General features: G+C 33.7%; 1 protein-coding gene across 1 annotated transcript in view; it reads left to right on the top strand.

The window, feature by feature from the left end:
* CSMD3 (CUB and Sushi multiple domains 3) overlaps positions 1–12,475 on the top strand; it is a 1,590,968-nt gene that overhangs the window by 1,065,305 nt on the left and 513,188 nt on the right. Inside the window, exon 19 of the mRNA XM_044684131.1 lies at positions 38–154. Within this exon, the coding sequence (XP_044540066.1) occupies positions 38–154 (117 nt within the window). The remainder of the gene's footprint in view (positions 1–37; positions 155–12,475) is intronic.

Genomic DNA, 12,475 nt, shown 5'->3' with positions numbered 1-12,475 from the left:
ACAACTAACCACATGCCTGTGTTTCTTTAATTCTCAGCATTATGCGGAGGTGATGTTCGAGGGCCTAGTGGAACAATCTTATCCCCTGGATACCCTGAATTCTATCCAAATTCCTTGAATTGTACATGGACTGTAGATGTAACCCATGGAAAAGGTAATATCTATAATGATGATTTTTGTTAGCTTGTGCATGTTTTTACGGCTTTGGCTTTTATTTTATTATGTCAATGTCAATACAATGTCATTCTTCATGAGTAAAAACAAGTTAGCACTGAAATATGCTCTATACAGAATTATATTTATGGGACAGCAAGAAGGAATCAGCTTTAATAGATTAAGTCCTCAATCAGAGGCTTACTTGCTTTGAATCAAACTTAATTGACATTTACTGTCTTCTGATATTTTAATGTATTTTGATTTTATTGCTCCTCTCTTCTCCCATGCTTCTTAACTTTTCTTAAAGAGGCTGAGGATATTTTGGAAAAAGTAAACTGCCATATCTTAGCTCTCCCAAGACTCTAGTTTCTTGAGCTGGACAGTTCCCCTCAAATAATCTACATCATCCACTTGGAAATCCATGCACGTTTGACTTCACAAACTCGCCCTTCATCTCACTAGCTGTAATAAGGAGTTGTTATACTTTCTCATCACCCCACCATTAAGAAACTTTAAGCAGCCTTGATGATACTACCAATTCTTCCTAAGAGGAAATTTCTCCATTCCCTCCTCCCAAAAGTCAGCGCAAGAGGAAATTGGAATGTAATTATTCTATCTTCAAAGTTAAATCCCTAAAATGTACATTCCTGGAGAATAGGAAAATTTTTCCATCTATGTAATTTGTATCCTCAGTGCCCAGCATGATGACCAGCACCTAAAAGCATTCAATAAATCCTTAGAGATCCATTGATTGAACAGTTGATTGAATTTAGGTAGAACACAACTTTAGCTTGGCTTCTCTTTCAGAAAATTTATTTAAGAAAATCTCTTATCTAGAGTCCAAAGAACTTTCTCAGTGGAGAGTCAATTGAATTGCTTATAACTCTATGTTTATGTAAGTGTCACAAAATGTTGTGAATCGCATCACTGTACCCACCTCCTAGAACTGTCATATAGAACTTCCAAATTCTCAATTAGGATTTTTGTGAATAATCTCTTATTCAGCTTGATCTTTTTTTTTTTTTTTTATTTCTGTATCCTCTTCATTTTCAGAACTTTTAGACATTAAAATCACTTCACACAGAGTAAGGCATCAGAGGAGGATGTTAGTGGACAATGCACACAGACATAAATATACATTAATACCATCCTTACATAATTAATATTTTGTATTGACCAATGCAAATGTTTTCTTTTAGAAATGTGGGAAGTTACAACTTGTAATTGTATTCTTATTGATAGCTCTCTTTATAAAAACTTTATCCACCAACACAAATTGACATTTTTCAACAACTTATAGTTTTAGACATTTGCCTTCAACTCTGAATAGTTCAGACTGCCAGAATTCACACAGCTAGTATATGTCAAAGGTGAACTTGAACCCAAGTCTTCCTGAATTTACTCTGCTCTGATGATTTCTCTAAATTATTTATTTTTAGCTATCTCTATTTAACTTGGTTTTTTTTTGCTTCTTACTTTAATTATCAGCTCTTGGAAATTCAAAAAGAAGGTCTTCTATTTATTTTCTATCTCTTTCCTCAATTCACACTACCTTACCCATGCTTGCTCTTCTTGTTGGTATGCATGAAAGAATCCAAATAAACATTTACAGGATAAATAAAAGAATTTCCCTTATGTCTAGACAAAATGAAAGTAAACAATTGCTTCAGTCTGCCCATTCAAACTGATGAATTCAGCAATAAGACCAGTTAATGTGAGTTTCTGATAACAGCCTAATGATTATTTTTTAAACCCAGAAAAATGCATTACAAATGTGTAAAGAGAAAATTTCACAGGATGAAAATATAATTATATATTCATTATGAAATTATATATTTATAATAAAGTATCAGTGGTACAAACAGTAAATTAACCCTAAATAGTTTCTCAAATGTGAGAGAATTATGAAAGCTAATTTCACAGAAAGCAGTTCTTTATGTAATTTTGTCTGTGAAAGAACAGTGACTTTTATTTAGCTTGTAATTATAGGTATCACATTTAATTTATATGTGTAATCTTTGCATGGAGTACTTACTGATTTTACTATCAGATAATCCAAAAAAGGAGTCTACAAAGGGAAGGTGTTTCTCTTGGTTATGATGGAATCGTGTTTTCTACTTTACTTAGAGCAGTGATTCCCAAAGTGGGCGCTACTGCCCCCTGGTGGGTGCTGCGACAATCCAGGGAGGCGGTGATGGCCACAGATGCATTTATCTTTCCTATTAATTACTATTACAATTTTTAAAAAATTACTTTCCAGGGGGCTAAGTAATATTTTTTTCTGGAAAGGGGGCTGTAGGTTAAAAACTTTTGGGAACCACTGACTTAGAGGCAGAATCACAGAATCTGTGATGGAAGGGACCTTGCAGAATACCTAGGTTTGAAAATCTTCTAGATAAATACAAAAAGCATATAATCATACATTTGAAGCATTAATTAATTTTAGAAGGCATATACTCTAATCTCATTTTGCAGAGAAATTTGCAGAGAAATCCAGTGATTTGCCCAAGATAACACAGGTAGTAATGAGTAGAACATGGATTCAAACACAGGTCCTCGCATTCCACATCCATCACTCTTTCCTCTGAGTCTTGCTATCCTTTACCCTACAAGTGCTAGTTATGCCCCCTGGAGCCAATAGAGAGAGTCAAATACTCATCTATTGGACCCTTCCAAATATTTGTGGACACTATCAACTTCCTCTAAACATTCTCTTCTTCAGACTAACCTCTCCAGTTCTATTAACCAATTGTTATTTGGTATATTGTCAAGGCTTTTACCATCCTACTTGCTCTCCACTGGGTTCTTTTCAGATTATTAATATCTTTTCTAAAATGTCACTATTATAACTGAACAAAATACTCCAGAAATGATCTAACAAGATTGAGTAAAGTGAAACTATAAAAGCTCTCATCCCAGGCATGGTCACTGTCTCCCTTAATATAGTTGTAGAACAATAGCACCATCAACATCAACATCATTATCAACAACAACTAACATTCATACCACACTTTAAGATTAGCAAAATGCTTTAAAAATGTTTATCATTTGATCCTCACAACACTCGGTGGTTGGGACTATTATTATCCCTGTTTTGGAGAAGATGAAACTACAATAAGGGTTAAGTAATTTGCCCAGGGCTACATAGTTAACAAGTTTCTGAGTCTGGATTTGAATTCAGATATTCTCGACTCTAGTTCTAGAATTCTACCCATTATGCCTCTGAACTCTTTCTTAGACTGAGATCAATTTTTTTTAGCTGCCATACCATACTATTGAATATATAAAATGCAAAAAGTTTTAGATAATCACAGTATCATATAGTTAGAAGGGGCCCCAGAACCATCAAGTCCAACCCACATATATAATGAATTCCCATTGAAACCAATTTATCAGATCCATCACCAGTCTGAATGCAGATTGAAGCATACGATTCTCCACTTTACTTCTTCCATGAATTTTTCTGAATTCTAAGTGATATGTCTTCTTTCACAATATGATAATCATGAAAATATTTATTGTATGATAACACATATACAACTTATATCAATTTCCTGCCATCTTGGGGAAAGGAAGATGTAGAAAGAAGGCAGAGAATGTGTATTGTAAAATATCTGAAAATGATTATTAAAACTTATATCCACAGTCATTGAGTTCTAATTTTTTGGATCAAATCTATCTGTATCTGGCCTCTTGATATGCTCATAGTGCTCTCTCTACTATCTCCCAATTTATCTTGGTTTATATTTTGCTATTAATAATTTTTGTTATGATCTTAACAGGCCTAAGTTTCTCCTTATAGGCAATCAAAACAAAAGTAAATAAGAAACTCTCTAAGAGGTTCTCTTCATCTTCAGTTGCCATTACTCCATCTACCTCTAGCATTAGTCCTCTTGTTCCCCCAAGGTAGCTTAATTTTTTTATTTTCCTCCACATTTTTAGGACATTCTGAACTTCAGGAACCATAACAATATTTATATAGGACCAGGCTGCAGTTTTGTAATTTTATATTACTATTCATTAATTCTACTTTCTGCACCTCTTTTTAAAGTATGAATTGTTTACTTAGGTTTCTGTGTATTCATGTCACCTTTTACCTTTCCCTGTCATTTCCTTCTCTTTTTCCCTCAGAATTTCATTCTTGAGAGCTTCCACTCAGTTGGGCTGCCTCCCCCTCTAGACTTTCAGGCCATGACATTATATCTTTTCTTTCTATGAACCATTTGAGTTCTCTGTTACCAATCTCCATGGTTCGTGTTAGATTATAAGTGGTCTTCTCCTATTTCTGTGCACAAATTTTAAAATGGAATGTTTAGTTCCCTGCAATGTTGTCATTTTGTCCCTAGCACTTGGTCTTTCCTCTTGGTAAAAGTCAGATTAAGAAAAACAATTAGCTTCATTGATGTATCAATCTTTTGATACAATGAAGCTAATATCATCAAAAGCCTTTATAGGTTTTTGATGATATTATCTACTATTCCTAAATTCAATGGATCATGTGGTTATCTTTTTCCCATCCCTCCATTTTCATTTTAAAACACTTTTGATCAAATGTCTGAATGCCTTGAAATATATTCTGCTTAAATATAGATTGTATATTAGATAATAACTTACAGTACTCTTCTTACCTTTCATAAATTCTAACATTTCATGATCATTTCTTCTAAGAATCCTATTATTTATACTTCCAGATGCATTTATTCTTGATTTACCAAAATAAGATCCAGGATAGAAATTTCCTTTGTCATTCTTCTACCTTTTGAAAAATTAAATTATCAGCATAGAAGTAAAGAATTTATAAAACTTTTATAAAAAATTATAAAATTTATAAAAACAAAAGTCAAGAATGTATACAATTTTATAAGAAATTTATGAAATGTATAAAAACATAGAGAAAACTCCAGAAGACTTCAGGGTTCTTCAATTAAGTCCCCTATACTAGTACTTTAATCTTCTGGAAGTCATCATTAATTTTTCCTTATACCTAGTAAACTGTATTACAATCCTTCTAAAATTTTCCTTTCATATATTCCTTCTTTGATTCTTGCCTAAATGATTTCTATTACTTTTCCCTTCTCCTTTATCAATTTCCTGAAAGTTATGTTTATACATATTACTATTTCATGGCTCATTTGATCAAATCTTTTTCTTTTGATTATTGTATGCTTTCTCATTGTCCTGTATCATACCCTACCTTGTCTCAGTAATTCGAAATCAAATTTACCTCCTTACATGAAGATCACTTTTTTCTACTTTTGTATGTTCCTCTGTGAACAACTAAGCCCAAAAGAATTATTACTGTCCTTCTGGATAGTATTTACTATGAATTACATAGCATCTTTACAAATATTTATCTTTTTGTGCTGTTCTCTAAAGTATCTGGCTTGGCAGATATATGGACAGTGTTTTCCTTGTTCCCCATTTTCATTTTAAAACTCATGTTGTGATTTAAAAGTTACCAGACAAAAGCAAATATATTCATCCTTGCTTTGATAGATGCAGTATATCCCTTGCTAGTAACGGATTATTTCCCTCCCTTACACAGTGGTGCAGAAATCTAAATCCTATTCTATGATCTTATTGTTTTAAAAGATAACTTTCTTTTATAAAACCTTTATATTCAGTCAATAAAAGCAATGAAATCATCACCTGGGATGCTAAAGTCTTTAGCATCTATCTTGTACTTCATAATTTTGTAACAAAATCATTAGAAACTTCAACTCTTTCTCTGAACAAGTTCATATGATTTTATTGAAAGAAGACAACATAATAAATCATTGTTACAACATGTAGCTATCATATGTTATTTAAAATGAAAAAAAAATTTCCTTAAAACATGGCCATTCTGATACTCAACAGAATGAAATAGAGGATCTGGTAAAGGTTTTCTTTCTTTCTTTTTTTTTTTAATCCTCTCTTAGATGTAAGATTTTTGTCTGGAAGCATACCAAAGACTAGCTATTATTTCAGGGAACAATGGATTAATAGGGTTTAAAATAAACTCCCTTATATAAGGTGATATGGGGCTACCCTCTACTTGCTATGTAAATAGGAGTTTAATTAACACTTATGGTTTTGCATTTTCACAGGTTGTAAGTGTTAATTAAATTTGTATTTGCACAAGAAAAGAAATGAAGTCAGATATCTTTAAGAATGGAGGGAAGTTTTAGTTGGAATACAAGTACTCAAAAGTACAGCAAATTATAGAATTGGAAAATCTTCTTCTAGAAGAAACCTTAGCCAATTTCCTACCTACCAGAGACATTAATCTTTACAATATCCCACCTCTGCTTGTGCACTTAAAGAAAAAACACAACAAAATAAAAACCTTTACCTTCTGTCTTAGAATCACTACTAAGTATTGGTTCCAAGACAAAAGAGCAGTAAGGGTTAGGCAGTTGAGGTTAAATGATTTGCACAGGGTTTGAGGTCAAATTTGAACCCAAGAACTCCTATTTCTAGAGTGGCTACCCACTGAGCCATCTACCTGCCCCTTGTATACTTCTTAGCAATTCAAGAGACAGGATTCATATTGTAGGTATGGGATCATGGTTGTTTTTTTTTTTTTTAACATTTTTACATTATATACCATTTTGTTTCTCTGTTAACTCTTATAGAAGTTTTCACAGAATAATTGTTATTGCTTTCCTTCCTTCCTTCATAACTTAAGGAAATATTAAATTTCAGTTAAATATAAGTAAAAATGAATACATAATTTATCCCATATCCCAAATTTATGGTGCTCCCCACCTCTGAAATATGTCTACCAGGTTAAGAAATTCCTCACTGGAATAGAATATGCTATCAGAGCTCCTAACTATATTTATTTAAATGTTATTTAATCATTAGTGCTCCATTGTTAATCCTCAGTGCTTTACAGGGAGTCTCCTACAATTCTATCATTTACTTCTGCCTCTCATTGCTATTCTTTGACCCTCCTACCTCCTTAAGATAATAGACTATCTCTTTCCACCAAAATTTTGAAAAATTCTACACTTGTATCCTACATTTCATCTTCACCCAATTACTCCTCAACCCAGTTGTAATCTTGTTTTTGCCACCAACAATTTAGCGATTGCTTAAATATCCGTTATGAAATCATCAAATCTATTGTCTTTTCTTCATTCTGTTGTATTACATTATACCATTATTACATAGTAGATTACTTTCTCTGCCTAGAAATGCATTTTTCTGTTCTCTTTTTTTCATCTTTAGCTCTCCTATATATACATGCTCCTCAAGAGTCTCTCTTTGACCATCTTAAATTGTCTCACTATACTTCCTTCCTTGATGGTGTCTATAACAATTCCAGGGTTATTTCACACTACATTTCACAAACTCTGTGTTTCAGCCAAACTCGACTACTAGCTATTCCTTGAACTTGCAATTTAACTTCTTCCTATTTGAATTTACAAAAGTCATCTCCCACAACTAGAATATATTTTATTCTTATTTGTGTCTCAGAATTTTGGTATTCCTTCAAGGCTCAAATAAGGTGACGCCTCTTCTATGCTTCCCATGATAACTACTTTATAATCTGTTCTTTTTCTCTTCAATTAGCCTCAATTTAATAAGAAATTTATGTTTCCTATCAAATTTCTCCCTTATCCTTGTTCTAACAGATAACTCTTTAAACTCAGGAATTATGTTTCCTTTTTATCTGCTTATTCTCATCACGTAGCACAGTTTTACATCTGGTATTCAATAAATGGTTATTTAACTGAATTGATTTTCATTCACATGATGTAAATTCTATGAACACTGGATTTTCAAGGAATCTAAGGTTTACTTCCAGTTCCCTCATTTTAAGGATGAAAAAAATGAGGACTAGGAATGTTAAGTGACCTCTAATAGTAAAAAAATAGCATAAGGATATTTGGAATACCTTTGTAATTATATAAAAGGTTAGAGATATAATTTAGTTTAAAAAAGCTCAGAGATTTCAATAAACTGAAAGAGGATAAGAAAAAGAAAAGAGAATAGAACTCAAGTAGAAGAATTCAGTGGAGGAAAAAGATAAAGCAAAAGAAGAATGTCACTAGGATGAAGAAGAAGAGACAGTGGAGGACTTTGGTATGAGAAGAGAAAAGAAGATGGATAAGGCTAAAAAAAGTGCTAAGAAAAGAATGTGCTCAGCAAGTAAGTAGAATTCTAAAAAGAAGTTGATTGCAAGAGTTACAGGGGGAAATAACAAGAAAGAAGTTAAAATATTGCTTGTTTCAGAAAAGTATTTGAAAAAGGAAGCATTTTCCAATCAATCTGTATGGGCTATATGATATTTGATTTATGTCACAAGCCATTATTTTCTATAATGTTACCTAATAATCCTATCAATAATACCATTGCTTCTGGAAAGAACCAGTTATATGTCTGCCCTATGCTTCTAGTCAGTTAATAAATATTTATTAAGTATATACTGTATGCCAGGCACTGTGCTAAATGCTAGGAATATTAAGAAACCTGCTAAAAAAACAGTTTCTGCTCTCAAGGAGCTCACAATCTAATGAGAGAGAACAGTTATGTACAAACAAGTTTTATACAGGATTAATTGGAAATAATCAATAGTCAAAAGGGATTAAAATTAAGGGAAATAGAGAAAGACTTCATTGAAAAGGATGTATTTTAGCTGGAACTTGAAGGAAGTTAAGGAAGCCAGGAGGTGAAGATCAGAAGAGAAAGGATTCTAGGCATGCAGGTTAGCTAGTGAAAAATGAGAATGCCTGGAATCAGAAGATGCAGTGTTTTGTGCCAGGTACATTAAGAAGGTCAGTGTCACTGGATCAAAGGGTACATGGCTAGGGGGGTACCAGTTGACATAAAGTGTAAGAAGACAAGGAGTAGGAGCAGATTATAAAGGACTTTGAAAACCAAAAGATTGTATATTTGGAGCTTATAGTTACTGGAGTTTATTAAGAAATGTCAATGAACATTTATTATGTTATTACTGTGTCCCAGGCACAAGTAAAAAGGCTGATATGATCAGATCTGCAGAGGAGAGACAGGAGTTGAGGAGGAAAGAGATTTGTGTTAGGAAGACCAACCAGTAGGCTGTTCATCTACTCATTCAATCATTCATTCTTTCATTCATTCATTCATTTATTAATTTATTCATCCATCCATCCATTTATTTATTTATTTACTCACTTATCTATCTATCTATCTATCTATCTATCTATCTATCTATCTATCTATCTATCTATCTATCTATCTATCTATCTATCTATCTTTCTATCTATCTATCTATTTGTCTGTCTGTCTGTCTATCTATCTATCTATCTATCTATCTATCTATCTATCATCTGTTTGTTTATTTGTTTATTTACTTATTTTCTTTAAAACCCTTACTTTCTGCCTTACAACCTATTTCTAAGGCAGAAGAGTGGTAAGGGCTGGGCAATGGAGGTTAAGTGACTTGCCCAGGGTCACACAGATAAGAAGTGTCTGAGGCCAGATTTGAATGCAGGACCTCCTGCCTCTGGACCTGACTCTTAATCCACTGAGCTGCCCAACTGCCTCCCAGTAGGCTATTTAGATAACACAAAACTAAGATGATAATGGCCTATGCTGGGGTAAATGTAGTGTCAGAAGAGAGAAGGGAGGACAGGCAGGAGGTACAATGCAGATAAAATTGACACAACATACATAATGAATTGGATAAGGGGGTGTGGAAGAGTGAGAAATTAAGGATGACACCTTGAATTCAAGAGTGGATGACTGGGAGGATGGTGGTGCTCTAGACAGTGACGAGGATATTTTGTCTGGGGGAAAGATTTTGTGGGGGAAGATAATGAATTCAGTTGTGGACAGATTAAAATATCTGCAAGACATCCAGTATGAGATGCCCAATAAAGAACTGGAGGAAGCAATTACTAATATGCTCTTCTGAGTCTAGTCCTCTCTAGGCTAAACATCCTCAGTTCTTTCATCCCATCCTTTGTTATTCTTATTACCTTCCTCTTGACACCTTCCAAGTAGTTGTCTTCTGTGAACCATGTCATATTTCAGAAAGTGCAGTAATCAAGATGTGATCTGTCCAGGACAGAAGATAGAAGGAATATAATTTCCTTATTTCTGAACATTAAGCTTTTCTTAATGTAGTCTAGATGACATTTACTTTCTTAGGTGCCATATCACATTTTCGACTTATAATGAACTTGTAAACCATTCAAATGAAGGACCTTTTTTCTTAGACAGTCTGTTTCCTAGTCATGGTTCACCCATCTTTTAAAATTTATTTTTTGACTAAGGTTTAAGATTTTACCTTTGCCCCTATTAAATTTAATATTTGATTTACTTCAGTTTTCTAGCTATCAAAATCTTTTTGAATAGGGAAATTGTTGCTATGTGTTATCTTAAACCTATAGTCTATATTATTAGTTTATCCCTTCCGGCTTTTGTCATTTGAGAATTTGATCAGCATTTCAGCCATTCCTTTATCCAAGTCATTGATGAATATATTAAACAATAAAGGGCCAAACAGATCTCTGAAGAATTCTTTTGGAGACCTCTTTCCAAGATGATGCCTCACAATTATTTCTTACTCTTTGAATGTGGCTTTTTAACCAGATCTGCCCAATAAATAGCTATCCAATTGGACTTTCAGTTAGCCTCCATCTCTTCACCTTCTCCATAAAACGATCATGAAATCTTGTTAAACTATTTGCTAAAACTCATCATTCTGCTCTCTATACTTATTGTTAATGAAAAAAAGGAAATCTTCCTTAAATTTTTAGAAGAGGGAATTTAATATAAAAGAAATAATTAAAAGAAATTAAGTGGGGAAAGGGGAATTCTGGAAGTTGGAAAGTAAAAAAAAATAACATACTATGATAGGAAGAATTAGGACTCCTGAATCCAGAAAGGTAGGAAATAAAGTTGAAGCACTCTTAGAAGTGGAGGACATTCTGAGATGAAAGCATCTGCTTGTGAGCCAAGCAACTGAGTGGATAGAACACTAGATCTGGGATCAGGAAAATCTGAGTTCAGATCCAGCCTCAGATGCTTACTAGCTTTGCAACCTTGGACAAGTTACTTAACCTCTTCTTGCCTCAGTTTCCTTATCTGTAAAATAGGCTAGAGAAGGAAATGGAAAACCACTCTAATAACTTTGGCAAACAAACAAACAAACAAAAAACAAATAGGGTCATGAAGAATCAGACACAGCTGAAACAACAACAATAACAAGAAGCAATGTGACCTGGAGCAAACCCCTTAACCATTGCCTACCTCAGTTTCCTTATGTGTAAAATGGGCATAACAATTACACCTACCTCCTAGGACTGTGGTGAGAATAAAACATAATGGACTTTGTAAGCATTAGAATGCTATGTAAATGAGAGTCATTTATTATTTTTATTAATGATTGAAGTAGTTAACTATTCTACTTTAGGCAGACCAAAGAGGGATCACAAATATCTGGATCAGTGGTTCCCAAACTTTTTTGGCCTACCACCCCCTTCCCAGAAAAAAACATTACTTAGCCCCCTGGAAATTATTTTTTTTTTATTTTAAAAGCAATTAATAAGAAAGATGCACCTGTGGCCATCACCGCAACCCTGGATCACTGCAGCACCCACCAGGGGGTTGGTAGCACCTACTTTGGGAATCACTGATCTGGATAAACATAGAGTCCTATCTCTATTCTATCATGCTCTGTGGCAGTTCTGTGTTGTTTCTTGAATTCTTCATATCTTTTTTTCTGCTAAGTAGTTAAGAGTACACTTTGATGATAAAAGCCATTCTGTTTCTCTATTGATCTTCATCCAAATGCTCTTCACCACTCTTCTGCCTTCTGGTTCTGGGATTTCTTCAAATGAGTAAATCTCATATTCACTGCTACCTCTTCTTATCTATACTATGCCTTTGGAATAAGGCACACCTTTTAGGTACCATATTCTAGTAATGGATTTGGTCCCGCCAAGTTTATCAGTAGACCTTGTGTTAGATCTTCTAGTTTCTCTCATTTGAAGCCTCTTCTTGGACACTGATGTATACATAGGCCTTTCAGCTAAGAGTCATTAGTTGTAGCTATTCTTCATGGATATACACAGGCAATTGTCAAACCAGTTAATCACCCGTATTTTAAAGTTCTTTTGATTACATTTGTAAACAGACACAGAAATAATCTCTACCACTCTTAGTTAAGTATACTGCATCCCTGGCCACAGAAACCTATAATTCTTTTTTTATTAATAGTTTAGAATCCTAAATCCAATTTTTAAACACAACCTTCTTAGCCAGCAATTCACTTCCCAAATTAGTTTTTCAGTCTTGCATCCCTTGCATCCAATAGGAAATGGTGTGGAAAAGATAAATTTGC

Source organism: Gracilinanus agilis, chromosome 1 (assembly GCF_016433145.1).
Source record: "Gracilinanus agilis isolate LMUSP501 chromosome 1, AgileGrace, whole genome shotgun sequence".
Taxonomy (NCBI): domain Eukaryota; kingdom Metazoa; phylum Chordata; class Mammalia; order Didelphimorphia; family Didelphidae; genus Gracilinanus; species Gracilinanus agilis.
Note: the sequence above shows the minus strand (reverse complement) of the source record. Positions and strands in the feature narration are given on the sequence as shown.